The following is a 26,927-nucleotide window of genomic DNA, read 5'->3' as shown; positions in this document are numbered from 1 at the left end:
ATTGCTGACTTAACCGCGTTAATGGAGTACGACTTTTAGATCAACAGCAGAAAATTCAACCCCTCCCCCCAAAAAGATGATTGGCCGACAATCTAAACATGGGTACAGATTCAGAGTGTCATTCTAGACTGATATCCCCTTGTCTTGCTGCCTCAGCCCCATATGCTTGTTGCTCCAGGATCTTAGGATGCGACACGCCCGATGAACCCATATGCCATGGTCGATACGCCAATCCTGGTCGATTGGGTCTAGAGTTCAAAACCTTGTATATCGGGGAAGATGTTCCCTACCAAGTAAGGAAAGAGTTAGACGACATCTATACAATACCGTGAGGCTTTTCTGCTTTTCTGCTTTTCTTTTCTGCCTTGCTGAGGTAGATTAAAGTTTGACTTTACCAACGGTCGAGGCCTCCAGAGCTTCCATCCCGAGACATCCACCGGCTTGACCGGGGCAGAGAATTGGTCTAATTCTACCATCTTGTATCATGTCAACACTACAAGATTCAGCTAGCACATCTATTCTGGTAATGGTACCATTTTGAAACGAATTTTCCCCGGCCTTTCGTCTATGGAGATTAAGCAGCCCAGGCTTCTATGGCTCCATAATTCCACTGGGTCGTCTGGACACAAGGTTCTGTGATGGGTTACCTGTGTATCATTTCTTCCGAGATGGTTACTTTGAAAGTAGACCCGAGTTCTGATAGCCCACTACAATGAGCTTTAAATGCCTTGTGGAAAATTGGATTATTTCTCCTTGTCAGCAAAAGTTTGCCCCGAGACTGGGATGATCATTGGAAGTTTCCCCACTCTGTCATCCCAAACTTTGATCACCCTGGATCTACAGCCCGCCAGCACAGATCGTATCACGACCACGAAGCTCCCGGGTAAAAAGGTTTCAAATGAAGTATCCGACCCTGTCGACATGGATGGAAAGACAAGGCATCAACCGAACAAGGGTTAAATGGAAAGAAGAATGTCTCATTGGCTTGCCGCCCTCCAAAATTCTGGATATGAAGCGTGTCAGGCAGGAAATATGCTTTGGATGGCGCGTTGGATGCAGACCAGTTGAAGACTCCACTCATCATCCAGCAACTCATCCGGCCGTTTTTTTTTTGCCTCCCCGTGGCAATTCTAACCAGCCCTTGACTACCATCCTGGGAGTAGATCAGCCAACCCTAAGCCGTGCCCATGTAGCACGGAGGAACAGCCAAGAAAAAACTTGCTCATCAGCCGAAACTCTCCCAGCGAAGAACTGCCCTTCTGGTCGAATTCCCTGAGCTAATAACAAGTGGGATGATGTTGTTTAGCGCCGATATTTCCTGTCACTGGGACCTTGGAGCGTCATGAACGCCCTTTCACATGTATTTTGGCTGTCATATTGGATGCCGCGGTTGCGGAGGGGAATGCTAAAAGTATGGTGGCGTGGTGAGGGTTTCCGAGGGAGCTAGGGCCAAAGCTACAGGGAATATTTCGGCCCCCTCCGCCATTGTCTGCGTAGCCCGTATCGTCTAGTAGGGGAGCATTCGGCGGAAAGCCGGGCCGGTAGGTAAGCTTTCCCCGCCAATTCAAGTCTCTTTCCTAAAAGAAACACGGATGCTACGTTATGCAACCCAATCCCGTTACCGGGAAATTTCAAGACAACTTTTGCCGACGAGGCTGGGTCTGTGTTTGACTTGCTGAGATCTAATATCGATCTGTACATTGGTACTTTGGTGATTGAGCCTGGGATCTGGCACCCGAGGGCGTAACTAGTACGCGGTAGTGTTGGTGCTAGGGCATAATAGGAAAACGTCCAAGTTGCCGGAGCTCCATTTCCTTCCGATGTCATCTCCACTGTCATGCGAAGATGCAGAAAGTTTGATGTCCCAATTGAAATCCCTGAAGCCTTCGAAGAATCGAACAGTCGAGACCTGCAACATTTATCTTCCATATGACGGTTTCGCCGTCAACGGCGTGCAGGGTTGTTGTCAGTGGAGTCCGGCACCTGAGCACCATATTTGTGCTGGCTAGGAGGGTGGGAAGATGTGGATTTGTGAAGCCTGAAGTCAGCAGCGAGGGAAAGCTTGTAAAGAGCGGACTTGCCCTCGGTGGCCATGGATTAGCATCCACTGCTACCATGTTAGGAGCCTGAGACAACTAGAGCCTTTTACCAGGGGGTTTGAGCATTAACATGTCTAGTGACCACTGAAACGCAGTTGAATCCAACGATGATCATCATCCCCATGCACGTCGAAAAACGAATGAAATGCTGGATGGTGAACTATCTTAGTAGACTCGCCCATAGATGTTTTAGGGCGTCCTTACTTCATAGTAGCACGTGGTTGGGTTTCCATGGGTGATTCCAAGGTTGAGATGTTCCATGGTGGCCGTGAAGCAAATATAGAACAGTTGCTTCGAGAAGAACATTGGAAGGATTATCATGAACGCAAAGAAACACTGCTACCGTGGATGAGGGTACGACTCGTGAAACAAGTAAGAAAACCGTGTGTGAAGTTCAAAATTTCTCTATCCCATTGCTTTTGTATAGACTGACGAATGCAAGTAACTGACATGCTGGATGTCTTTTTGGGAATCATCATTATCAACCATGTCCTACAGTACAAGGAAAAGAGCTTCGGCCTAAATATGGGCCCGCCTGAGAAGAAGGAAAAGTTCCATTCAAAAAGTCGTAAGAGAGAACCGAGAAAAAAGTTTAAGTAGTGCGCTTGGCGAACTCGACGCGGAGAATAAGGTGGCGGTAACCGACTAGCAGAAAAACAGGTTAGCAATCGATAAACTTGTAGAAAGAAGACCACAAAACGGAATATCGAAGACATACAGCCATCCACCTTCTCGCAAGCAAGTGCGGCGTCGCCACGATCCGCATAGCTGATGAAAGCAAAGCCCTTGGCTCTCTGGGTTTCCCGATCCCGTGCGAGGAAGACTCTGGTGACACGACCGAAACGTTCGAAGAGATCCCGCAACTCGTTTTCCTCTGCCAACTCGCTGACCTGTTTGTGAAAAAAAAAAAATCAGTACCAAACCGAGATAAACAACAACGATGTTCGTAAAGCTCGTAGAAAGCAGAACAAGGGCAGAACGTACGTTTGTAACTCTCAGAGTCGCCAAATCGTCCTTCTCGAAGCGACCACCCATCTTCTCGCCGCCACCAGCACCGCCCTTCCGCATGTGAGGAGGAACGTAGCTGGACTTTCCAGCACCGAGACCACCCGCATCGTCCTCTGCCTCGGCGCCACCAGGAGCAGCAGTGCCCTCCTCGACGGGGGCCATGGTATCCTTGAAGGGACAGCGGGCCGTGAAATGCTCTCCACTGCAAATACGACACTTGACCTTCTTGTCCTTCAGCTGGTCCTTCATGCTGCCCTTCTCGCCACCCTCCTTCTCAGCCTCCTTAGCGTTGGCCTTCCAGTTGACGCTGGGACGGAAGACGATGTTCTCGCCGACGGAAGTGGTATCGAACGTGGGACCGGCGGGGTGGCCCTTCTCGAGACCGAATTTGTCCCATTTGCGGCGTTCGGCGACCTGGGGGTTGACGTGTTCGCGGACAATAGTGGTCTTAATTCGGCGAGTGACCTTCACTTTCTTGTTGTCATCATTGTAGCGGTAGGAGATGACAGTCTTGGTGCCGTCCTTGTTCGCGATCACTTCTTGCGGCGGGAGCACGGAGGGGTCATCGAAATCTTCGTCGTCGGCCCAGTCGGCGCGGCTGTAAAATTGAAAGTTTTGTTAGATCGTTATTTTTTGTAGGGGTGCAAATGTGTATACTCACTTTCCGGTTGGAGACATGGTGTAAGTGATGGTGTTATTACGGCTGCTGAATTTCTGGATTTCTTTCAAAGGCGAATCCGTTGTGGATTTAATAATTTCCTGTGGCGCAGTTGTGGCTGATGCTGAAAATCACGTGGTGCGGTGTGTATAGCCCCGAAAGTGTTCCAAGGCTTCAACCTCGTTTCAACACACCGATGGAGTAAACATCTCTTTTCTCCCTCGTGATAAGCGTGATGGTATTCAGCGAGTTCCGAATCTTGGAATTATCAACGGTAAAAGTACCGTTTCCAGACATAGTTAACGTCGAGGGTCCCGAGAAGATTTCTTTCAAACCAAAGCGAATATTTGTAGTGGACAGGGTAGTGGCTCGCCCTGGTCTCGTGCTTCACCTCGTGGAGTGACGAAGGCAGGATTAGAAATTTGGTTTTATTTGCAAATTTTGGCAATGTTGACGCGCAATTTCTTCACGTATATCCCTTGAGTCTTTCCTACCATACTTTCTAGTACTACGTTTTGCTAAAGAACATGTATTCATTTCAGCTTCCTTATATATAAGATGTCGATATAGCGAAAAGTTCATGGAATTACAAACAGATTTACTAGGCCAAAACCCTCCTCAAAACCACTCCGATCACCACTAGATCAAAAGCCCATCAAAGCCTTCTCGGTCCAATCCCACAATCTCTCCGCAAGCGCCTCATCCTTCGCTGTCTCATCAAGCTTCCCATCCTCCAATTTCCCAACAGGCTCATAATACCCTCCATTCCGAATCTGCGCCTTGTCCACAGTAGCCGCCCAAGTCTGATTAAATGCACCCTCATGCGCCTTGATAATCACCCACCAAGTAGTCCCATAAACAATCATCCTATCTTTAAGGCTAAGATCATTAACAAGACTCGTTCTCGCAACACCAGGATGTACCGACACCGATGTGATAGCCGGAAACCTCTTCGCGAGCTCGCGCGCATACAGCAAATTGGCCAGCTTACTCTGCCCATACCGCCGCCACGGCCCGCCGAACGCAATATCCTGTGTCGTCTTGAGCTTATCGAAGATGATTCCGCCGCGCGGGTGCAGCCCCCACCCTTGCGAGGTGAGGATCACGAGGCGTGGGTTGCGGGAGGCTTCCAGGAGGGGCAGGAACTTTTTGATCAGCAGTGCGTGGCCGAGGTGGTTGGTGCCGAATTGGACCTCGTAGCCATCTACCGTTAGACCAGGGGGGTTGGCCATGGTCCCCGCGTTGCACATTAGGATGTCTAGGGTTTGGTGTTGGCTAGTGAAGTGCTCAGCGGCTCCTTTGACGGAGGTCAGGGAGGCTAGGTCACATTTTATGAATGTCACTGCGAGATCGGGGTTGGTTCCGTGGATTTGTTTGATCACTTTTTCTGCGCTCGTGGCATTACGGCCGCTGAGGTAGATGTGTGATGGGTTGTGCTTGGCGAGGTGGATCGCCGATTCTGCGCCTAGACCGCCGGTTCCTAGACTGGTTGTTAGTTGTGGACTTGGAGAAAGCAAAAAATATTAATTTCAAACCTCCTGTTATAAAGATAGACTTTCCCGTGAGATCAGGGATATCATTTTCAGGGTTATAATCGAAAGGCATGGTTGAGATACAAAATTAGGGCTAGATGTGTCACACGCAATATTGGGTTTGAAATATGCTGAACTTGCTCGGAATGAGGAATTATAATTTCAAAAAGAGAAGCAATGAGGTTTTCTCTGCCTTTTATATCTGGGAAGTGCACGTTTCCCATAAGCAAGAGGCCAAAGGGTGCTCGAGGTCAAATATATAAATTGCCCGATTATGAAGTATAGTTCCAGCGTATGGCCCCACATGTGGCTTGTCCAACCAATGAAAACCAAGATTTTCCGAGCTCTCCAATGCCATCTAGCCATTCTATAATCATTCATCACATCACCTGCCAGAACGGCTTGATATTGTATCGAAGAACAAGCGGTGACTTTTTTTGAATTGCTCCGAGTCCGACGGTGAAGGTTTTACCAATGGAGTAGAGAGGTATCGAACGCTATACATGTATATTTTAAACCGTTTTTGCCAGCTAGCCGTGCCAAGCGCCCGCCCTGGACGGGCCTTGGGCATCTCCTAGTTGCCATGGACGGGCGATGCCGTAGTCTAAGAATGCACTCTTTGGTCAAAGAACTGGCTGGTAACATACACTCCCCTCTACTATAAATATATATTTCTAATAGTTTAGAGTTAATAAAACCTTGAATTAGCATAACACTACTATAAAAGAACAAATATTAATTTTCATCCGTAATTAATAGAATATAAAGGCTATTAGCGCTAAATTCATCATATTTTCATAGATTTTCTAATTTATTATAGTGATAATATCTAAATTTTAGGACATGAAGCAGAATAGTTATAAAAAACAGTTATTTATTTTGATTGACTTGGGGACTTTATAAACGCTAAGACTATTTTTTTATGCAATCGTGGGCTTTCGTGGGGGCCTAATAGGGGCCGCCGATAGGCCGGGGGTTAGGCTTTAGGCCTAAAGGTTTGGCCCCTGTCCACTGTGGGCTGGGCTTTGCGGAAGCCTATTCGGCATCATTACCCTTATTGGTTAAGTATTCCGCTAAAATCGAGAAGAGAAAGGCTGCCGTGGATCCTTTTCCTTTAGAGCCGGCGATATGGATGGCATTTAACGCGGGCTAGCCCGTTGTCCCTTGATTAATATCTCTTATTCAGTAGTCAGGGCGATACACGTTTCACCTGATACCCGATCTCACTGCACCAGCTTATCATCTACTCTATGAGTAAGTTCTGGTCTTTGAATGAAATCGTCTGTTGTTTTGATTCGAAATGGGTGCGTAGGCGGTTCAGTCGATGAAGTGTCCACCTGGTCATCTGTTAGTTAGCACTTAACTCAGTCAAAGCGGCTTGGGACCCCACCTGATAGAATGGATTGGATGGTGTTCGATTCTCCCATGTTGATGGACGCGGGTTTACCGAAGATGGCGATTCTGGTTCAAGGCTAGACGATGTGAAAAAGCCAGACGTTTGAAAACAAGTCGCAAGTCATGCAAGCGAGAAAAAGGAACGAACCCATGAAATGTGGGTGCACTTTTCGATCGACGATGCAGCCACGACACATGATTTCATCACCGCCGTCGGTCGATCTGAAATTCGATACTTTCAGACTTTTTTGGGAGTAGATTGGCACTTGCAGGCTCCAATCATGACCTTCTTCGGGAGGCAGATTAACAGTCTAGCTGAAATTGGCATGCTTCTTCGCACTCTAGGCGATAGGGGGTTCAGCTCGTCAGCCATGTACGGAGTAGGGTAAACAAGTCTTTTTTCCTGGTGGGTGATTATTCGATCAAAGTCAATAGCCGATGGCTCACTAATTATCCAGTGGGTCATTTGGAAGATGTCTCAAACAATTTCACTAGTGTGAAGACGTGGCATGCCGGAATAAAACTAAGAAGAGATAGAATGATAAAATACTACGCGCAGAGCTGCGAGGGTTGGCCAAAAAGGTACCTGGGGGCTCCAAGGGTCACCATGATGGAGTTTGCGTCCATTCTCCTGCAATTTCTTCATCGATCTCTTCTTAGACCCATTCATATTTATTGGAAGAGGAGCAAGACTATGCCGAGGCTCAGAAGCTCAGGGTCTACCAGTCACAGTTGCTATGCTCTTGGTACAGAAGTTAAAGTGAAGACTATAGTCCTGGGCCTTTGGCAACGAACCCTGAACCGAGATTCCGTGGTATGTGACAGGGATTAGGAGATGACGGAGAGTAATTCCCGACCCTCAGCTCAAACGGTGGAGTGTGAAGATACAGATATCATCGGTGAATCTCATATGTGGAGACCCTGCACTATGTTGTAGATCAGATCATCTTGATGACGATCTGCAGAGCCACACACATTCCTTAGAGGCCCACATGCAGGCTATGTGTGGGTCTTGACATGATTTTTCACTCTTTAAATATGTTTTTCGGTAGCATTGATCTTTAGATGTCCTTAGCGTGGATAGCATATTGTGAAATACTATTGTGAATGCGAACTGGAATACTACACACGACCTTAGGCCGTGTGGTTTTGGATTCATTGTTGTCCTGACCAGCGATATCCACTGAGAGCCGAGGGTAAGAAGGATTTAAGGGCGATAATTTAATAAATATTATACTGGCCATAGGCAATTTTTGTTCCAATAAACCACCTAGGATCGACGAAGAGAATGAATTATCGACAATGCTTGCCTGAAGAGGTCGCAAAGGAGCGGAGTCCACCCGTAGATCTGAGATGATCGTCCTAGAAAATAGGATGATCACTCTGTTTTGACCCTGTATGCATGGGTAAGTGGGTTATCCCAATTCCGTCATTCAGAGATTGATCGATTGTACCTGACGATTACTAGCGGTATGATTAACGAAAGAGCATTTTGAAGATACATTGAAGTGTAGTGAGCAAAGGATTTTTGTTCTGAGTATCCCTGACACAAAGCTATCCCCACCTTTAGCGAAGTGACTAGACTTCTCCGGTGCCGAAACCGTGGTCTTCTGGCTGAGAGACGATAGTGGAACGACTATTCAGCTGAAAAGGTGTAGTTATGGAGATCAGACCTGGTTATGGAACGTCCCTCCTGGGACATCCCGTAAGATTTGTCCAGGTCTAGTGGAGACTAACTCATGAGGCCCATTTAACAGGCTAAATCAGAATGGTATTGTGGGAACATGCTTGTTTTGGATATCAGATATATTGACAATCATCCGAAATATCTCAGCTTATGCTCATTGAAAACTCATGGTCCACTAAATTAATAAAATTCCGTCTTTGACGTCACTATATCTCTAACTCAAACTTATAAATACTCCATCTATGTCAAGTTCTCTTCGTTGCATATACCTCTCTGACATAAAATCTTGCTTAAAAGCTATCTTTCAATTATGCGTTTGACAAACTTCCTCTGCCTGCTTGGCGTCCCATTCGCCACTGCCATTGTCTGTAATAGCGGCTGCGACGAATATCCCACAAACGCCCTCGGTACTGTTATATGTCCTGGGTCGACCTGGTACGGCAGAATTATAAACACCGATGGGGATTGCAAAAGCCACTACGAGCTTGCGGGAGGATATGGCTGTTGCTGTGGCTGTCCCTCAAAATAATATACTGGAAAACTTTTGCCAGCAAATGAAGTGAGTAATGCTTTCTGCATGCGACTGTTTTGAAGTACGCCGCTAATCATCTGCTCCATTCACTAGTTGGTGACCCTCAATAATGATTGGGATGCGGAATGGAAAGAAGATGAAAGTCGTCCAGAACGGTGGTAAAGGAGCGAAATGAAAGGCAATCGGTTATGCGCTGAAATGAAGAAATAAGCGAAAGGGGAGGACGGGTTTCTCGGTCTGCGCTTGCTTCCTGTAATTTTACCTTGCGCTCCCATCACAGAACTTGTCATGGATCTTAATGCTATTTATTGATCCTTTCCTCACCAGTTGTTATTTGCTGTTTGGCTTTTGCCCTCTTGGTTTTTGGTTCACCACCTCGTACTGCTCTACAGGATCCTTGTACTTTGCAACCTACGAAGATATAGCTTTAACTTTCACTTGTTTTTAACTGCGTTACATTTACCATCTTGCTATCCTTACTGTAGCTTTAGTAATTTGCGTAATCTTCTTTTCACCCCCAAAAATCGCTAATAATTTGGAATTCGACTCGCTTTTGTGGGGGCATGGGTGGTGATTGAGTTGAGTATTTAGCCTGTCTGCGCCTGTATTGCATTTGCGGTACTTCCACCTATATTTGTTTCCATCAAATCGAACTAATATGGTATTCGCTAGTACAGTAGGCATCGAATGGAAAATGGATAGAGTTATCAGGTTGCTGCTTCCTATTTTCTGAGAAGGAAACATACGAGAAACCTAACGACGAGATGCAGCAGGATTCAGGAAACTGCACGTTATGGCAAGTGTGTGCAACAGAGGGACGGCTATATGAGTGCCGGCAATGATTTGGTGGACCTCCTCAACAAACTGAAGGACAATATCACCGAACTTGCCACGGAGAAGATGGGCCTTCAGGATGAAGTCGAAGTCCTGACTGGGACCAGGTGGTCGGTTTTCTTTACGGCATCAGATAAGCTGCATAATAATATTATGTTAGGCTTTTATTCTGGCTGAATGGTTGAAAGAGACAGACCCGGAATACTAACGGCTGGTCAATTTATAAGTGGACTCGTAGTATTGCAGTCATAGTTCCCGCGGACGGGTAATGGTGCTTAAGCTCCGAGGATCTATTTTCAATTCACTAATCGTTCTACGGTGCCCAAAAGGGCTAAGAACTCCTAGGAAGATCTATCAGACTTCATTTGGTTAAGATGGGTAGACCTCGGCGCGAACCTCAATGGAACCGCACCTACCCGCGGTTCGAACCTCCCGGTCCCATGGGACCACTCCTAGTTAACAAAGGAGCCATTTTTGGCTCCCCTCCGCTAGGAGAGTGACAGTTATCCGTGGGCGTTGGTGCACGTGATGCCAAGACCGGCCACGGTGAGCGAGCAGCTTAAAACGGTGTCAAAAGCGGTCGTTTCTGGTCTCCCATTCACCGTGTCATCCTTAATAACTACTAGGTAAAGTTAGTTAAATAAAATAGGCCTCCTTTACAATATATAGATCTTTTATTTTCCCTAACGATCTCGAGGGCTAAAAGAATTTATTTAATGCCCAAGTATCTTTTGTATGGGAAAGTCATATAAAAGGTAACTACCTACTTTTTAGATCTGACGTTTCGTGGGAATGTGACGTCTACTGGGGCGCCCAACACACCTACCAGGTATTGGGCGCTTGGTACGGGTATGATCTATATTCTGCGGCTAAAACAATTGCGTGTAAGGAAATATCCGAAAAGACATCTCAAAAGACTACCCCAAAGACCCAACCAGGCCGCATAAGCGACCAGTTATTCTTGTAAGTAGACAGTATTCCTTGCAAACTCATATCGATGGCCAAGATTAACTGCTACATTGAAGCTTGAAAGTAGATTTGAATGATGAAAAAATATGCTGTAACTAATGAAGCTATGCAAATGTATAACAACCCAATGCAATCAAACAAACCCCATCCCGAACCAATCCTATATGTACATCACAAAACCTAGATACTATAAAATCAAAATTACCGACCAATCTTACGAATCTCGATCGGTCGTAAGATGCAATATACAACAGCAGCGAAGGCAAAGCCCAACTCAAAGCCAATGTCACCACCACCAGTTTCTGGGTCACCAGCATACTTGGCAATAGGACCTGTCCACCACGATTGACTCATGCCCACAACAACACCGACAATACCACAGGCAAAGGCAATAGACGCGGCGATTCCCATGGGCAGCTTGTCGGGATTGTCGTAGTCTTCCGGGCGATAGCCATCGAATCCACGCCGGAAAACGAAGTGATCAACGAGCGCAATGCCGGAGTAAATGGCCAACCAGTAGGCGATAAGGCTCATGAAGTTCTCGAGAACAGCCTCGAAGTTTGAGTAACCCGGGATACCGATGGCGAGGGAGACACACGAAGCGAGGAATGTCCAGATAAATCGCGGCACGCGCTGAGTAGCCCGACCCAACACCTGCAAGGTCAGGCCGACGGAGTAGATGTTGGGGCAGTTGTTAGCGATAATGGACAGGGCCAGGATGACGAGGCAGAATTTTCCGAATCCACCGAGAGGCTCCAGCACGGCTGAAATCAAGCCGCCGTTAACGGAGGCTCGGTAGCCCTCGGCGTACTTGTTGTTATATCCATCGCCTATCTCAGTCGCGGACATGATGGCGATACCGAGGAATTGGGTGAAAAGAAGGGGGACAATCAGACCAATCCAGGCAGACAAGAAGACCAGGCGACGACTCTGGGTCTTTGGCTGGTAAACAGTGTAGTCGGCAGCATAACTCGTCCAGCCAGTGGCGAAACCATAGACAGTGGATCCGAAGGATAGACAGGCACCCATTTCAGAAATTCCGACTCCCATTGGGATGTTGACGAAATCGCCAGAGTGGGCGAATGTGCCGAGCACAATGATAAACACGATGCAGGTGGGGATCCAGCTCCAGTACTCGTACATGTGAACAAATTTATATCCACAAAAGGTGACCAAAAGCGTGCAGAATGTGATGATGAGGATACCAGCCCATCCGGGGACGTCGTCGTTTACCGCGTTGAGAAGCTGGGCACCGACGATGGCGTTGGCAGCAGACCAACCTATACAAGCAATAATGTTAAGGATGGCAACTAGAAAATATTTAATTAGCACCATTCCCCACAACCGAATGAGCATCCCGAGCCAACTTACTGAATTTCACAGCCCACCATCCAAACCAGAATCGCGAGAGCACCATCTGGCGGAGCCCAAAGTGAGGACCAAAGCACGAGAAGAAGCACACGGTCATCACACCGAGGAGGTTGAAAAAGAGACAGACCAAAATGGCATCAATGAAGCCCAACCCGAATGCAGACTTTCCAAGAACGCCAATGGCGAAGGAGCTCACGACCATGTTTGCGGCCAACCACTAGGTTTGGTCAGTGGATAAGTCCTCTAGGCCATGGCGATCACGCCAGGTAATTGCAGGAACGCACCATGCTACCAATATTGAGGAAGGACGTATCGTTCCGCTCAGAATCCGGCACTCGTTCGACACCTCGCTGCTCGATGTTGAGTTTACCGGCTATGCGCTGGATCTTGGCGTACATCGAGTCGCCATATTCGAAGCTCTCTCCAGGCACGGCGCCATCGCTGGAGTTGTCGAATAGATCATTGCTATTTGAGTCGGCGGAATTGTTCACCTGGGGAGCTTTTTCCAGGTCCTCATTTGAGCTGCGGAACGCTTGGGCGAACTTGGGGAGCATCTTTTTCCGGTCGAATCCTCACCAATGAAGGTGAAGAATGAAATAGAGACGAGAATATAAATGGGATTAATCGAAGAGCTGGGTAGGCTCAGCCAGACCCAGGGAGATCAGGATGAAGGGATGGAATTGTACAAAGACGCTGTCACATCATTCTCTCTTCAGGTTTTTGCTCCACAGAATGGGAGGAGCTGTTAATATAGTGTCGCGAGAATTCTTTGCGCGTCTCCACCGCGATCTCGCACTGTGGCAAAGATAGCCCTGTCGCGTGGCCCCCTTCCAGAACACGAGACAAATAACAAGCCTTGGGGTCCCATAAATGGATCTGTTGAGCCAATGATAACATTCCCGATAGCCCTAGCTTATCAGGACGCCGAGGATTCTGCACTCGCTTCCTTCTCGGAGTGAAACTTGGATTTCATTGGATGACAAAGTTGTGTAGCGGGTCGGAGAGTGGATATATCTCGGGACTCAGATAAGAGAAAATCCGGCTTCCGATATCTTTTGATAATGACATGAATCTTCACTTAAGTACTAAACTTTGATCCTTGTACCAATCATGTCTTCAGATATGTACATGCCAAGTACTCTTATCATTTTGATCAGGGTTCGCCTACGGAGTGACTAAACCTTGTGTTCGCTCGCATATTACCCCTGATTGGCAGTCTCCAAGATCCATGTCTCTCAATAACCAAGCTTCACCCTTGTCAGACGGGAGACGCCGACGTGCGTGAATCTTCTGCAATGCTTCTATCTCCCCAGGTTTGTGCGGGGAATATCCACGCTGGGATCTACGGAACCCCGGATGTTTTCGGGTTGACCCCAATATATTCTCCAACATGCGTGGCTTTAACTGCTCGATCAGAAACGGAGCAAGGAACCGCACATAGCCTATGATAGTGATCTTGGCAGGTCGAGCCGGTCGGATATACACATGTCTATCCAAGCATGTGTCGAAGCCACATGGCATGTTTGTCATATCTTTGGCTTTTGGTTATTCTTATCTCTACTGAACACTATAACCAGCTACAAAAAACGCTGCGGAGATTGCCTTTCTGGACTTCATTGGTGCGCGGACGAAATCTTTTGACAGTTCCGATTATGTAAACTTCAATGTTTCTCCGATCTATGCTTAGTTCTGTTTAGCGCGCTCCCGCAAACCAAAAGCTTCTAATTGACCTTGAGGCTGGAATGTCCTATGCGATATCATATCTCGAGGTCAATCGAAGGGAGTGGTGTTGCTATTCTCGTCCTTGTTGGCTTCAATACTTGCTTTTTCTCCTGCCCATTCAAACTTGCCACAATGGATATATAGGGGCTGTCAGAAAATACCCTTAAGGCATATCTGTGCTCTAAGCCGATACCTCAGTTTTCCACGATCCATCTCGTATCCCTCTTATCTCCCTCATATCTATCATCCCTGTATGTGAGCAGCTCAGCTCAGCTCACAATAACTGCTATCTATGGGGGTTGAAGCTAGGCTTCTCAGACTTATTCAGTCAACATTATTGCACCGTCGGCGCAATGGCGCTTTGCCAAATTTTTATATTGGCTTTCTGAGCATACAATAATTAAAATCTCTATATCAGACAGTCTCTGTGATATACAATTCTTCTGATCTCTTCGATCCCCTTAAATCGTACATCATGGCTAACTAATTTAAACCTTGAAAACCACCACCTTTACCTTTTGGCCTGAACACAACCTGCAATGATTGTGTTTGTTGTTATTTCTTCTCCCCTCGATACATCACTGATACATTCAACAAATTACATAGTAACACACATTTACCCCTGGCAGCTCCTGCTCACAGAGCCTCTCGTCACTGCATACCACCCATGTGGCTTGATTGGTGCCCACCGCCTCAACGCTTGCTAAGCTATGGCCATGACAACAAATCGTCAGCTCCAACTTCAAGGGATCTTGCCACATTCGAGATGAGGCGATCAACGAAAATGCCGACTTCATCATTGCTAGTGCTAGTCGTCCGCTTGCTATCCTCCAACCCACCTTCCCGTTTGCCCATCCGGTTACTTTAACGCCCAACACCAGCTTGCTCGACAACTGTACCCAAGACAAAACTGTACTGGAGACGCATGGGGAAAGCTCTGAATGGCTAACTTGATATTGGAAAAGAACATCTCTAGCAAAATCCAACAACGAAGCATCATATCATTATCATTACGATCTATAAATACTGTTTTTTTACGAACAGGGTCTGGATTTGGAAGAGCAAGCATTTGAAGTATAAGCTAAGATTGAAGCCTATTGAGCCTCAGGGCTGATATCTTGGGCTTCTATCTCAGAAATCTTTTTTGTCGCTATCGCCGCCGCTCGTTTAATCACGTTACCATGGCGAACCCTAATGTCCTAGTCGGTCACACTGGGAAGGCTCTGCTGATGTTTCTGCGGCGCTTGCCTAGGTGCATGTTCAGTCATGTTGCCATTGCGAACCCTAGATCTAGTACTCGTGAAGAAAAGGTTATAGTTGTACTGCTATATCTTTACTTTCTTGTTGGCTTATTAATGTACTTGACCTTAGAGCTATAATAAAGCAGATGATCTCTGACTAGGTCTATAATGTAAACAACACCATAATTGTACCCAGACAGTATACAATTGGCGGAGGTAAAGTATGGAGCTCGAGGGTAAGAGCGATCAAGCTCGACTATATATTTCATTCACGCGTCACTTCGACTTCCGCCTCATGATCTCAAGGAACTCCAGAGCTTTTGTTATGTTTTCTTTTTCTTTGACATCACATATTCATGCGCTGGCATGATCGGTATCTATCTTTGCTGATCATTCACATACGTTTTTATTATTTCATTGGTGATTCGAACTGTTGGGTGCACATCCAGCAATCCGAAGAAAATGAGTCCCGACCACCAACAGACAGGCTCAGGCACCATGCGTCGCCAGTTATTCTCGCTATCATCGGTCTTCCGCTCCCAAGCAAACAAGAGAGCTAGGTAATGACAAACAAAGAATGCCAAAAGATGAAAGAGATACCCTGCTAATTAAGACAGCAGCATGACTGTTGCAGTACAGGAACAGCCAACTTGCCAAGAAAGAATTCATTACCCTGTGTTTAATCCCCTAGATCCTCGTCACAACCCAGACATATCGACCTTGTCGTGGCATCCCCAAGGGCAATGCAGTTCGTCTTCTGGGCCGCGTAGTCCAATGGCATGGGTCCAATCTGTCTCCAGACGATCTCTCCACAAAGCTCGATCAGGTCTGTTGGCACTGAGGTCGGGTCTCATGCACCGCTCAAGTGAAGAAGAAACCCTCGATAAAAGTTTTGTTAGCCCCGTTGCTCTCAAGCGCGAAAGACAACAACACCGTGGAGTTTCATCCGAGGCCCACACTACGGAAACACAAGAGGACCTGAAATTTGGCACCGAACTATCTCGCATGGATCCTACACCTTCCTCCTCATCCGTCAATTCTGATGTGCACCCTCTTATGCGTGCGCCGTCTATCCATTCGATCCATCGTTCACCTGCAACACTTCCCGCATCTGAATCCACACCCGAACTCTCTGAAATTTCCGACCGAGCTGTAAGTAATTCTAGGGTAAACATGACTCTAGCCAGCGACCATGATCTTGACTTGCAATTTGCTGGAGCCGGAGACTTGGGGGCAAATATGAATTCAGAGGATCACTTTACTCATACCACACCATCGACAGAGAACCTTTTAATAGAGCAGACATGGGGTGTTGCAATCTCTACCGACGAAGAGATCAAAATGTCTGCCTCCGGCCTGGCAGATTCTCGGCCATCTTGGGGAGAACATCAAGCAACAAATCTACAGCAACAAAACATCAGTCATGCAAGTTCGGATACAGAAATCAATGATAATCAATCAAGTTCAGTTCCCATCTCGAGACAGTGCTCCGCCGAAGTTCGATTTGCATTTCCAGGAATCTATCAAGAGGCACTGGACCAGTGGGCGAGGCAACATGGTAGTCCCAGCCCTAGCCAGCACATTATCGACACCGGTCATCACAGTCCCAATCTCAGTCAACAAACTCTCAACCTCAGCCAACACAATTCTAGCCCCAGTCAACACAGCCCCAAGCTTGAGGAGGAAGAAGGGATCCGGTGTGCTTCTCAAGAGCCACTCGAATGCATTGTGCACCAGGATGATACATACAGCAACATGTCTGCATATCATGAATACGATGAAAGCCTCATACCTCTGGTGCCCCCACAAACCCCAATCGCTCATTCTGAAGAGACACAGTCATTTTCTTATCCAAATCCCCTCAATTTCATCTCCAACCGGAATTTCGGCCAAAGACGGTCGTCTATCTCCGAAAGAGCAACCACACAATGGTCAAGCGTTGAAGATTATTCAGGCCGTTACACACCCGACAATACCACATCGCGAGATATTACATCAACGGAAATGACCTCAATGGAATCAATGTCGAACGATACATGGTCTCCAATCGACTCTGAGGTCCTGTTCCCAAGCCCGGTGGAGGATGGAAATGGGTATTTCCTTTTTGATGGCAAAACGAACAGCCAGTATCCGGACAGAGGGAATGAGCCGGCCAAATCAGCACATAATACCACCAGCAACTCTGGTAATACCAGAGGATCTCAGGAACTAACTGGGGGGTCTCTCCAGGGAGCCTGTCCCTACGGCTCATACCCAATGGCATTCCCGGTGCAGGATTGGATTTTGTGGAAAAGGATACAGACGACGAGTTTTACCCTGGGATTGTGCAACCAAGACAGGCTTGGTGAAATTCTTCGTTAATATCTTTTTTATAGGAATGGCCTAACCAATAGGGCCTTATTCCCTTTGGCTACACTGTATTATTACCTACACTTAGCAGTTTCAGCATTGGGGTTTAACCACAATGGTGCTTTCTTCCTTTTAACATTCTATGTAGGGACCTTTTCTGCAGTCTTTCTGCTAACATTTTGATGTATAGTCAAATCCAGGTTGGAGGTTATCCCAGTGTAGTCACAGAGGAAGACCGGGTTCAACGGTATACGAAGCATTCCATCTATAAGTCTAACTATGTGGTTATATGTAGGTTCATAGAGGTTCAATTTTCCACCACTTTAGCAAATCAATTTACCAATAAAAGAAAAAAGAGAGATGGAGGTTATGCGCATGATGTGACCTCCTATTGAAAGCAAAGTAAAATCGTTCTGTCATTCATAATAACATTTATACTTCATGGTATCACATATTTGAAGCTACATATATCACTGGATAATTGATCTGGCTACATGACCACTCCTAGTAAAGTCCACAGACACTAAAACTCAAGCCATACCCAGGACAACCTGTTCCTGTCTCTCCTGCCAGACATTCTTACCCGAGCAGGAGCAAACCATCTTATCATTATCCCACACACCCGCACTGCGCGCAATAACACCAACAAGGGTATTCTCATCCTCACGCTTGAACGGACCCTCCGTCCCCTTTGAAACAACCATACTCCGACCAATAAGCTCCCAGATCGCCACAGGCCGGTCCATGAACACACTGCCTCGGCCTTTATTGTCGACATCCACGGTACCAAGAATGCCCCGGGTCTCCTTGGCTGGAGCGGCAGCAGCATCAGCACCAAGCACCTTGCTCTTCACGGCCTCCCAAATACCGCCGGTAGACTCAGCGCCCCGGGAGATATCCCCCGCTTCTCGAATAGTTGTCCAGTATTTTCCTGGCGATAGGCCGTTGATTGTCAGGTCGATGAGGGTCATGTTCGGGGAGACCTGGACCATGCGCACGAGGCCGCGGATATTGTTTGAGACGCTCTTTGAGTGTGTTTCGAGGATGCAGACGGCGGAACCTGTATTGTGTATATCAGTCGGCATTGCTCACCTGTGTCGCATGGGATGGCAATTATGTAGGGACCGGGGATTCCGTACTGTCTGTGGTGCCACTGCCGCGGAGGATGGCATCGCGGCCGGTGTTTTCGATTGCGGTTACGATAGAGCTGGGAGGAGCAGTGCCTTCGACGAAAACTAGCTGGTCTTTGAGGTTTGCTTCGACCTTATTGATTCCTGTCGCGGGGTCAGCTTAGATGAAGGTATGTTTGGGGGTGTGACGACTACCTTCCAGACTATGTAGAGAGGTGGAGATAGACTTCACGCAGCCGTCGCAGGTCATTGGGACCGAGAAGGTCGTCTATATATGAGAATCGCATTAGTATCGGGTGTTTGTGAGTCATGACGCTCAAATAGACTGACCTGGAATGGTTCGATCATGGCGGGGAAGAGACAGTAGATCCGAATTCGGTGGCAAGTATAGTATGTGCACTGAAAGAGAAGAATATAAAGAGAAAGAGAGAAAGATAATATCTCAGAAGAGAAAAAGTCAGAGAAAAGATTAGACCAAAGGCCAGAACAAAGTAAATGTGCTATATAAATTCAGGCGGGGCGTTGGATTTCAAATCGAAGGAACTCGGCTTCTGGCGAAACGTCATTCCCGAACTTCTCTTTTAACATTCCCCCACGAAAATGTCATCCAGATGGGCAACGGACGACCCAGAAACAGAAGCAATTATCGCGCAACAAAAACGCGAGAAGGAACAAAAAAGACGCGCTAAAGCAGAGAAACAACGACTCGAAGATGCCAACAAAGCTCAAGCTCGGGATGCCACCAATGTCGAGCTAGGCCCCCCGAAAAAACGACGAAGACTCTCCAACGACCCTGATGCCCGTCCAAATGACGCCGAAGTGGCGAAAATCGAGAAGGAGCAGAAAAACCAGTCGACCCTACTGCGCTTTCCGGTTGGAGAATGGGGCCCTTGCAGACATGTGGATAACTTCGAAAGATTGAACCACATTGAAGAGGGCTCATATGGATGGGTTTCACGCGCAAAGGACATTTCGACGGGAGAAATTGTCGCGCTGAAGAAGCTTAAGCTGGAGAACTCGCCGGACGGGTTCCCAGTCACTGGGCTTCGGGAAATCCAAACACTTCTGGAGGCGCGGCATCAAAATATCGTTTACCTGCGGGAGGTAGTAATGGGCAATAAAATGGATGAGTGAGTTACCCGCATCTGCATTCCTTACATATGCTAATCAATTGGCTCCGACAGTGTGTATCTAGTGATGGATTTCCACGAACATGACCTCAAAGCCCTACTCGACGAGATGCGCGAGCCCTTCCTTCCTTCGGAGATCAAGACCGTCTTGCTGCAGGTGATTGGAGGACTCGAGTTCCTACATTCACAGTGGATCATGCACCGCGACCTCAAGACCTCCAACTTATTAATGAACAACCGTGGCGAACTTAAAATTGCCGACTTTGGCATGGCCCGTTACTTCGGCGACCCACCTCCCAAGCTGACACAGCTCGTTGTGACACTCTGGTACCGTGCGCCGGAGCTACTCCTCGGCGCCGATAAATACGGCACGGAGATTGACATGTGGAGCATTGGCTGCATCTTCGGCGAGCTTCTCACCAAAGAGCCTCTCTTACAAGGCAAAAATGAAGTTGACCAGGTGTCCAAGATCTTTGCCTTGACCGGGCCACCGAACTCTGAAAACTGGCCTGGGTTCCGTTCATTGCCCAACGCCAAGTCTTTGCGGCTCCCGTCGACATCGGCACCTTCGGCCGGTAAGCCTCTGCTGCCTCGCACCCGGTTCCCTTACCTGACCAATGCGGGCTTGAGTCTCATGTCAGGATTGCTAGCGCTGAATCCGGCCTCCCGTCCTACTGCAAAACAATGCCTCGATCACCAATATTTCAAGGAAGATCCCCGCCCCAAACCGCGACAGATGTTCCCTACGTTTCCATCCAAGGCCGGCATGGAGAAACGGAGGCGTCACCACACGCCTGAGGCTCCTAAACGAGGCCAGGAAGCACCCGAGCTGGACTTTGCGGGTGTCTTTGGAGGTGCTCCGGGTGGAGATACCGGTGAAGCAGGGGCTGGATTTACTCTTCGGTTGGGATAAGTGCTTTCACATATGAGAGTAAATAATAGCAAATCTTGTTTTATTGTTTCTATACAATATCTACCTCGGAGATTTGTTCCGTGCCCTTCAGCTCTGGTAGAAATCATCGATTTGAGAAAAAAATATCTAGAATATAATAAAGTAGAGTGATATAGAATAAGATAGAACAAAAAAACCTAGCGTGGGGCCAATGGGCTATAGATGTGGATATAATCAAGGAGTTCCGGACAGGTAGATCGGCCCCAACTCTGATCGGCCCCCCAAGCTTCTTTTCTTCTTCAACCTCACCACATATTCTCTATTCTGACTTTTTTCCTTTTCTTTTCTTAATTGTCTAATCTGTATTCTTTCTGTCATGGCTCCCAAACAACCAGTGTCGTTCGACGAAATCATCCAGGCTGGTAATCACTCCAACCCCCAGCGCTGACACGCAAAATCTAACTGTTTTTCCTTCGCAGATCGTCAAAAGAAGAAGCAAGAGGAGCTTGCAAACCAACTCCTTGGAAAGAACCGCAGATCAAGCGCACCAGGGTCGGGCTCTGGCACCGGCAAGAAAGCGCAGAACAAATCACAGACTGCAAAGCCCGGAAGCTTAGCAAGCAGGATCGGAGTATCGAAGGTATGAACAATCCCACCATGCGACCATGGATGCGACCATCATTGAGGGACAATCTTTGACAATCTCTTGCGTCAACATTTAGCGCTCCGCGTCAGCGACCGTGCAACCCAACAAGAACAAGCCAGCACCCACCACAAGCAACAATCGGACACGCGGCAAACCTGGCAAGAAAGATCGCGTGAATGTGGATCAGGTCCGGACAGCTTTCCAACCCGAGAATGGCCCAGGGAATGCACGACCAGGCAAATTTGCGCAGAACAGCCGTCCATCCGGTGGCATGAACATGACCATTAAGGGTGCCTCGGGCCCATTCATTGTCGTCGGAAGGAACTTTGCGCCTGGGACAACAGCTGCCGACATCCAGTCTGCTCTTGAGCCCATAACAGGACCTATGATCAGCTGCCAGATAGTAGCAAGCCAGCCAAGTGTTGTTGCGGAATTTGCATATGCGGAGAAGGCAGCTGCAGAGCTAGTGGTTGCCAATTTCCACAACCAGAGGGTAAATACTGTTCCTGTTCAATGAGACTACAAAATGGATACTGATACATGCTTTCTAGGCCGATGGGAGATTGCTTACGATGACCCTTAAATCGACCAAGGCCACAACCCACCAAGATCCCTTCACTGCACTCCGAGCACAAGCTGATCAGGAACGACTCCGAGCCCGTCGTGTCCCAGCCCCTCTGAACGACCTGCTAGCCGAGAGCCAGGGAAACTCGCAGACTGGTCTCTACAGCGATGAGATGATGGTCGATGCGCCGCCGCGGAATACCCAGAAGAGTCAGAACCAACGGAAATGGCGTCGTTGAGTACCCAAATTCGAGCATGATAACTTGAGGACTGCGCAGAATGGTCGTAAAGATCACGCTTCCTCTTGTACTCTCATGAGATGTATGATATGGTTACAGCAGTTTATGGACATTTTTTTAGCATTCGGAGCACACTTCTTGCAACAGATAGCGGCGAACAGGACAGATCGGGCAGAATATTAATGTTTTATAAAGGACTTTTCTTCGGCATACAGATCAATCCGTATCCATGCTACGGTATTACCTGTCGCTCCATCACTAGTTTCTCATCTACACCTGCGGTGAAATAAAAGATGTGGAACTATAGGCAGAAACACAAGCCTATGGCATTTAGCCCTCGCAATAACATGGGAAACAGTGAGTAATCTTCAACAATCCCCTAAAGCAATACTCGTCCTAATCAAATTCAGAAATTCCAGATACAGGATGTCTGCCGAGTCACCTCCCTCCAAGCCTCACAAGGACTTGACGCAACTGAAGTTCAACCAAAAGAAACACAAAAAGAAACATAATAATATATAAGCAGGAACCAATCTCCAGCTACACATTACCAAACTTCCCTAAAAAGAATGATTTGATCATATAGGATGAGCGCCCTGGAGGGATGTGGGTGCTGGTGTCGCCCATGCTGGATTGCAAGGGGGTACATTCCCCAAAATTTCGGCCAGATTATTTCCAACGTGCATCCTGCCAGTGTTATCGGGCATAGTCAGACAATATAGCATATGGTGAATCCAGATACCAGACAGCCGAAAACCCGTCGGGGCAGTATTGGGAGGTTCACGACGTATACCGACAAGAACGTCAGTCCATCGAGGGAGCATGGGCTGGCCATTGACGAGGATATTGGCTTGTACTACCACATTATCCACCTGGATACAACCACCCACTGTCCCCGCTGTTACTGCACCATAGGAAGGCAGGGGGGCGCCACTCAGTTTTTCAAGATCAATTCTGTCCATTTGGTAAAACATCATTGTCACGGCTCCAGTATCCTCCAAAAAAGAGAGGTGCATAGTTTGTTTCCATGTGTTTGTGCTCCTAGTATTAGGATTCCGGAGCGATATCACAATCTGTTCTATGTTAGCATTCTCGAGTTTCTCAAAATTGTATTAGGCAACTAGTACATCATGCATGTGGAAACGCGTGTTAGTTTGGCGCATGCTGTAGAACAGGCATAACGGCTCCGGCTTGTAGTCGTTCAGCTGCAAGTCAACGTTAGAGATGGATACACCTATACTTCCATGTTGGACTAGTTTGATATAACAAGAAGCATATGAATGGGGAATGAGACTCAGATATTTATGGTATTCTAACTCACTCCTTCCACCCAAATGCCATGTGGGCCAAGCTCACTACTTAGAGTGTAGAATTCCTCCATATCCATTTTCTTAGGACCGGCAACCATTTTCCCGTGTGCCCAGTAAGTGACTGTATCTTTACCCCAGACAAGGTCCCCAGACCGGTAGGCATCCATGATGGCCATCAAGTTCGGAGTATTGCCATTGTCGTTTCCTAGCTCGTCGAAGCTTTTTTTGACTCCCTTCAGACAATCAAGGCGTTGAACAACTTCCCAGCTAAGACCCTCAGGCTCAGAGTTGATCATATCTCTATAAAGGAGCGGGTTAGATATTGGCATGACAAAGGCCCAGTATAGCATGCAAGATTTTCTTACGTCTGTTGCTGCTTCATCTTTTGATATATCTTCAATCTGCCCTCAAAAATGGCAGGCATGATATTCTCATCAATACGCCTGTGGCATCTTTCAATTTGGCCGAGGATATCACTACCACGAAAGTATTAGCAATGGAAGATTCAATATATAGAGAAAAAACGGCACGGGTCTTACTGCTGGGCGAGATCTGTCTCGCTTGAAGACCATCCTTCAGGCAGCTTGGCAGGATCGGTTATAGGCTCGTCGCGGTGTCCCCATGCTTTCGGCGGCTCAAAATTTTGAGATGGTAAACGAGGAAGGTGTAGCTCATCTCCATGCTCAAGGAGCTCGTTTGCAAGTATAACATGAGGCAAACTTGTGTCTTGGTTCTTCTGCTGGGTTACTGATGAAGAGAAGACTGGAAAAAGCCGTGGGCTGGTATCAGCTAAGGCGAGATACAGGAAAGTGAAGGAAAAGAATCAATGTTTGAAAAGCAGACAGATTTAATAGACTTGGGGATCAAACTTCAACTGTTGTAAAACAAAGGAAACCGCAAAGAAAGACAAACTAGGTAGCCATGGTCTCGATATATCAGCGCTAGACAGACAAACTCTTGGACTTCATAACGACGGCAAAGTGAGTTGACATCTAAGCAAGGGTGGCAAGACAAAGAAATGCTTTGATCTGAGCGTAGCGTGGGCAGGACATCAAGGAAGAAATTGTGAAGCTCTTCAAATACAAAGAAAAGACTGGGCTAAAGATAGTAACCAATGACTTTCTTGGGGTGTACTCGGTAGTGAAGTCAGAAATAGTGGAACAACTTGTCTTTCTTCTTTGATTGACTCGATGCTGAAATATACTGCGTGTCTTGTTCACACTTAGACTTATCCGACTGTCTTCATTGAACCGTGGCCCCTTTTTTATCCATCCGCCCTAAATTCCATTTAACCGCCACTTATACAAAGAAAATCCGCACTAAAATCCGGTGATATATGCAGCCATCAATATTTCGAGACCATCCAATGAGGTTGTAAGCTAACTTCAGCCTAGCAAAATATGATGGTAGTGATTTGATAGAAGGATATTAAGTTGACGGCGATCTGAGTGAAGTATGGTCAACAAAGCAATCGAGGGAAATAGGTTCTTTCAAATTGAAGATACAAGGCAGCTACAGCTCTACACGTGCGCAGATTATACACATATTCTCCGACGAGGGAATGTTGGCTATTAGACTGACCTCGACATGTAATAACCATCCCATACATATTGATGTTATAGGTCTTTAGGGCTTTGGATTGCCGAACCATACCATCTTGGGACTAGCGGCCGATAACAGTTCGATAAGTATATAATCACGTGCAGTGAAGCTTCCGCGGAGAGATTGAGAGAGAACATCCCGACTTGGAGCGGCGCAATCTAACGAGCGTTTGGGCCCCGACGTTTTGTTTACCTGCTGCAAATAGTTTCGCTATTGCATATCCGATTATATGAATCATTACCGCCACTCAAACACAAGTCAAGAATGAACCAAGCCACAAGGCGCGTAGCGTCGCATATCCTCCGCAGACCTCGCAACACGGTACTTCCAAGATGCTCAGGAAGATGGAACTCCACATTTGAACAGAGAGAATGGTCCACTCCGCTAGCAAAAACATTGGCCAGTGTCATGAAGGTACCTATGCATTTCGTATCACCTCTCACTACACTTTTGCTGATCATTAAAATTAGGTCACCGGTCCCGTACCAATCGCAGCGTTCATGCGCCAGGTTTTGACTTCCCCAGATGGCGGATATTATACAACTCGAGGGGAGAACGGAGGTGTATTCGGCAAAAATGGTGATTTCGTCACATCACCCGAGATCTCCCAAGTCTTTGGAGAGTTGATCGGTATATGGACGATCGCAGAGTGGATGGCACAGGGGCGGACGAGGAGTGGTGTACAGCTGATGGAGGTTGGTCCAGGAAAAGGAACTCTGATGGATGATATGCTGCGGGTGAGTGGTAGCATTTATTTTTATCTTCCTTTTATGAAAAGAAAGGACAAGAAGCGCATTGGACTGACCATGATCTCTATAACCAACAGACTTTCCGAAACTTCAAGTCCTTTTCTTCGAGTGTTGAGGCTATTTATCTCGTGGAAGCTAGCGGGACTCTCCGAGAAGTGCAGAAGCGGTTGCTGTGCGGCGAGGAGGCTGTGATGGAGGAGACAGATATCGGACACCGGAGTATGTGCAAGTACTTTGATGTACCCGTCATCTGGGTTGAGGATATTCGTCTCCTGCCACATGGTGAGTAATGATTTTAAGTCAGTTGCCCGTTTTTCTGATGCTGACCAAAGACATCGGTGATACAGAGGAAGGCAAGACACCCTTCATCTTCGCACATGAATTCTTCGATGCGCTTCCAATCCATGCATTCGAATCTGTTCCGCCATCTCCGGAGAACGAGCAGGCCAACGAGCCACGAAAGATCATGACTCCCACCGGCCCAGTAGAACTCCATAATCCACCTAAACACGCGAACACCCCGCAATGGCGTGAGTTAATGGTGACATTAAATCCAAAAGCCGTCGAAGAGAACATCAAAGGAGAGCCCGAGTTCCAATTGACCAAAGCCAAAGCTTCCACGCCATCATCGCTAGTGATCCCAGAGATCTCTGAGCGTTACCGAGCACTCAAATCGCGGCCAGGCTCGACCATTGAGATCAGCCCTGAGAGCCGGATCTATGCTGCGGACTTTGCTCGTCGTATCGGAGGTGATTCTGCTTCTTCGCTTGCTGGTAAAAAGACCTCTGCTTCTAGCCCACCCCCGTCACAGAAAAAGACACCATCTGGCGCGGCCCTGATCATGGACTACGGGACATTGTCAACCATCCCCATCAACTCGCTGCGCGGAATCAAAAACCACGAGAAAGTGGCAGCACTCTCAGAACCAGGGCGAGTAGATGTCAGCGCGGATGTGGATTTCACTTCGCTTGCCGAAGCGGCCATCGAAGGCAGTGATGGCGTCGAGGTCCACGGTCCTGTTGAGCAGGGTGACTTCCTCGGGGCTATGGGAATTGAGGAGCGCATGCGGCAGCTACTCCGTAAGGTGAAAGACGAAGAGCACAGAAAGACACTAGAGACCGGCTGGAAGCGATTAGTCGAGAAGAGCGGCGGGTCAATGGGACAGATCTACAAGGTCATGGCCATTGTACCTGAAAATGGAGGACAGAGGCGACCTGTTGGATTTGGAGGCGGCATTCAAATGTAGACCCGCAAGTATATTCATCTTG

The 26,927-nt window shown here is 47.4% G+C and overlaps 9 protein-coding genes across 9 annotated transcripts; 4 read left to right on the top strand and 5 right to left on the bottom strand.

Moving 5' to 3' along the window:
• Positions 1 to 2,487: 2,487 nt before the first annotated feature.
• On the bottom strand, positions 2,488 to 3,816 carry tif35 (translation initiation factor eIF3 core subunit g). The gene is made up of 4 exons (XM_057235023.1): positions 3,769 to 3,816; positions 3,084 to 3,705; positions 2,818 to 2,989; positions 2,488 to 2,744 (listed from the first exon to the last, which is right to left on the bottom strand). The coding sequence occupies exons 1-4, from the start codon at positions 3,783 to 3,785 to the stop codon at positions 2,692 to 2,694; spliced, it is 864 nt and encodes a 287-aa protein (XP_057081243.1). The 5' UTR covers positions 3,786 to 3,816; the 3' UTR covers positions 2,488 to 2,691.
• Positions 3,817 to 4,409: 593 nt separating this feature from the next.
• On the bottom strand, positions 4,410 to 5,370 carry N7447_010760 (oxidoreductase, short-chain dehydrogenase/reductase family; the record flags this gene model as incomplete). Its single annotated transcript, XM_057235022.1, has 2 exons — positions 4,410 to 5,245; positions 5,301 to 5,370. 2 exons carry the CDS (start codon positions 5,368 to 5,370, stop codon positions 4,410 to 4,412), a joined length of 906 nt encoding a protein of 301 aa, XP_057081242.1.
• A 5,545-nt stretch (positions 5,371 to 10,915) lies between these two features.
• Positions 10,916 to 12,639, bottom strand: N7447_010759 (cytosine permease; the record flags this gene model as incomplete). The annotated part of the gene is made up of 3 exons (XM_057235021.1): positions 10,916 to 12,024; positions 12,086 to 12,302; positions 12,370 to 12,639. 3 exons carry the CDS (start codon positions 12,637 to 12,639, stop codon positions 10,916 to 10,918), a joined length of 1,596 nt encoding a protein of 531 aa, XP_057081241.1.
• Positions 12,640 to 15,510: 2,871 nt separating this feature from the next.
• On the top strand, positions 15,511 to 17,409 carry N7447_010758 (uncharacterized protein; the record flags this gene model as incomplete). Its single annotated transcript, XM_057235020.1, has 2 exons — positions 15,511 to 15,608; positions 15,666 to 17,409. 2 exons carry the CDS (start codon positions 15,511 to 15,513, stop codon positions 17,407 to 17,409), a joined length of 1,842 nt encoding a protein of 613 aa, XP_057081240.1.
• Positions 17,410 to 17,927: 518 nt separating this feature from the next.
• Positions 17,928 to 18,875, bottom strand: N7447_010757 (copper chaperone CCS1; the record flags this gene model as incomplete). Its single annotated transcript, XM_057235019.1, has 4 exons — positions 17,928 to 18,457; positions 18,537 to 18,671; positions 18,723 to 18,795; positions 18,858 to 18,875. 4 exons carry the CDS (start codon positions 18,873 to 18,875, stop codon positions 17,928 to 17,930), a joined length of 756 nt encoding a protein of 251 aa, XP_057081239.1.
• Positions 18,876 to 19,127: 252 nt separating this feature from the next.
• Positions 19,128 to 20,570, top strand: N7447_010756 (CDC2/CDK family serine/threonine-protein kinase; the record flags this gene model as incomplete). Its single annotated transcript, XM_057235018.1, has 2 exons — positions 19,128 to 19,657; positions 19,712 to 20,570. The coding sequence occupies 2 exons, from the start codon at positions 19,128 to 19,130 to the stop codon at positions 20,568 to 20,570; spliced, it is 1,389 nt and encodes a 462-aa protein (XP_057081238.1).
• A 355-nt stretch (positions 20,571 to 20,925) lies between these two features.
• On the top strand, positions 20,926 to 21,998 carry N7447_010755 (RNA recognition motif domain-containing protein; the record flags this gene model as incomplete). Its single annotated transcript, XM_057235017.1, has 4 exons — positions 20,926 to 20,971; positions 21,029 to 21,189; positions 21,272 to 21,688; positions 21,747 to 21,998. The coding sequence occupies 4 exons, from the start codon at positions 20,926 to 20,928 to the stop codon at positions 21,996 to 21,998; spliced, it is 876 nt and encodes a 291-aa protein (XP_057081237.1).
• Positions 21,999 to 22,576: 578 nt separating this feature from the next.
• N7447_010754 (uncharacterized protein) lies at positions 22,577 to 24,068 on the bottom strand (the record flags this gene model as incomplete). The annotated part of the gene is made up of 5 exons (XM_057235016.1): positions 22,577 to 23,071; positions 23,126 to 23,203; positions 23,320 to 23,608; positions 23,674 to 23,784; positions 23,848 to 24,068. Coding segments are annotated over 5 exons (1,194 nt in total), but the record flags the coding sequence as incomplete, so codon positions are not given.
• Positions 24,069 to 25,174: 1,106 nt separating this feature from the next.
• Positions 25,175 to 26,905, top strand: N7447_010753 (S-adenosyl-L-methionine-dependent methyltransferase MidA; the record flags this gene model as incomplete). The annotated part of the gene is made up of 4 exons (XM_057235015.1): positions 25,175 to 25,324; positions 25,381 to 25,647; positions 25,737 to 25,941; positions 26,007 to 26,905. 4 exons carry the CDS (start codon positions 25,175 to 25,177, stop codon positions 26,903 to 26,905), a joined length of 1,521 nt encoding a protein of 506 aa, XP_057081235.1.
• Between the last annotated feature and the right edge of the window lie 22 nt (positions 26,906 to 26,927).

This window comes from Penicillium robsamsonii (assembly GCF_028829455.1).
Source record: "Penicillium robsamsonii strain IBT 29466 chromosome Unknown utg000007l_segment0_segment0, whole genome shotgun sequence".
NCBI lineage: Eukaryota > Fungi > Ascomycota > Eurotiomycetes > Eurotiales > Aspergillaceae > Penicillium > Penicillium robsamsonii.
The sequence above is the reverse complement of the archived record's forward strand: the minus strand, read 5'-3'. Positions and strand labels throughout refer to the sequence as shown.

What these genes read in the sequence shown, in the direction of transcription:
- tif35 (XM_057235023.1), bottom strand. An exon ending in CGACTCTGAGAGTTACAAAC is followed by an intron (nt 2,990 to 3,083) that starts GTACGTTCTGCC and finishes TTTCACAAACAG; the next exon opens with GTCAGCGAGTTGGCAGAGGA. An exon ending in TTGCGAGAAGGTGGATGGCT is followed by an intron (nt 2,745 to 2,817) that starts GTATGTCTTCGA and finishes TTTTTCTGCTAG; the next exon opens with TCGGTTACCGCCACCTTATT.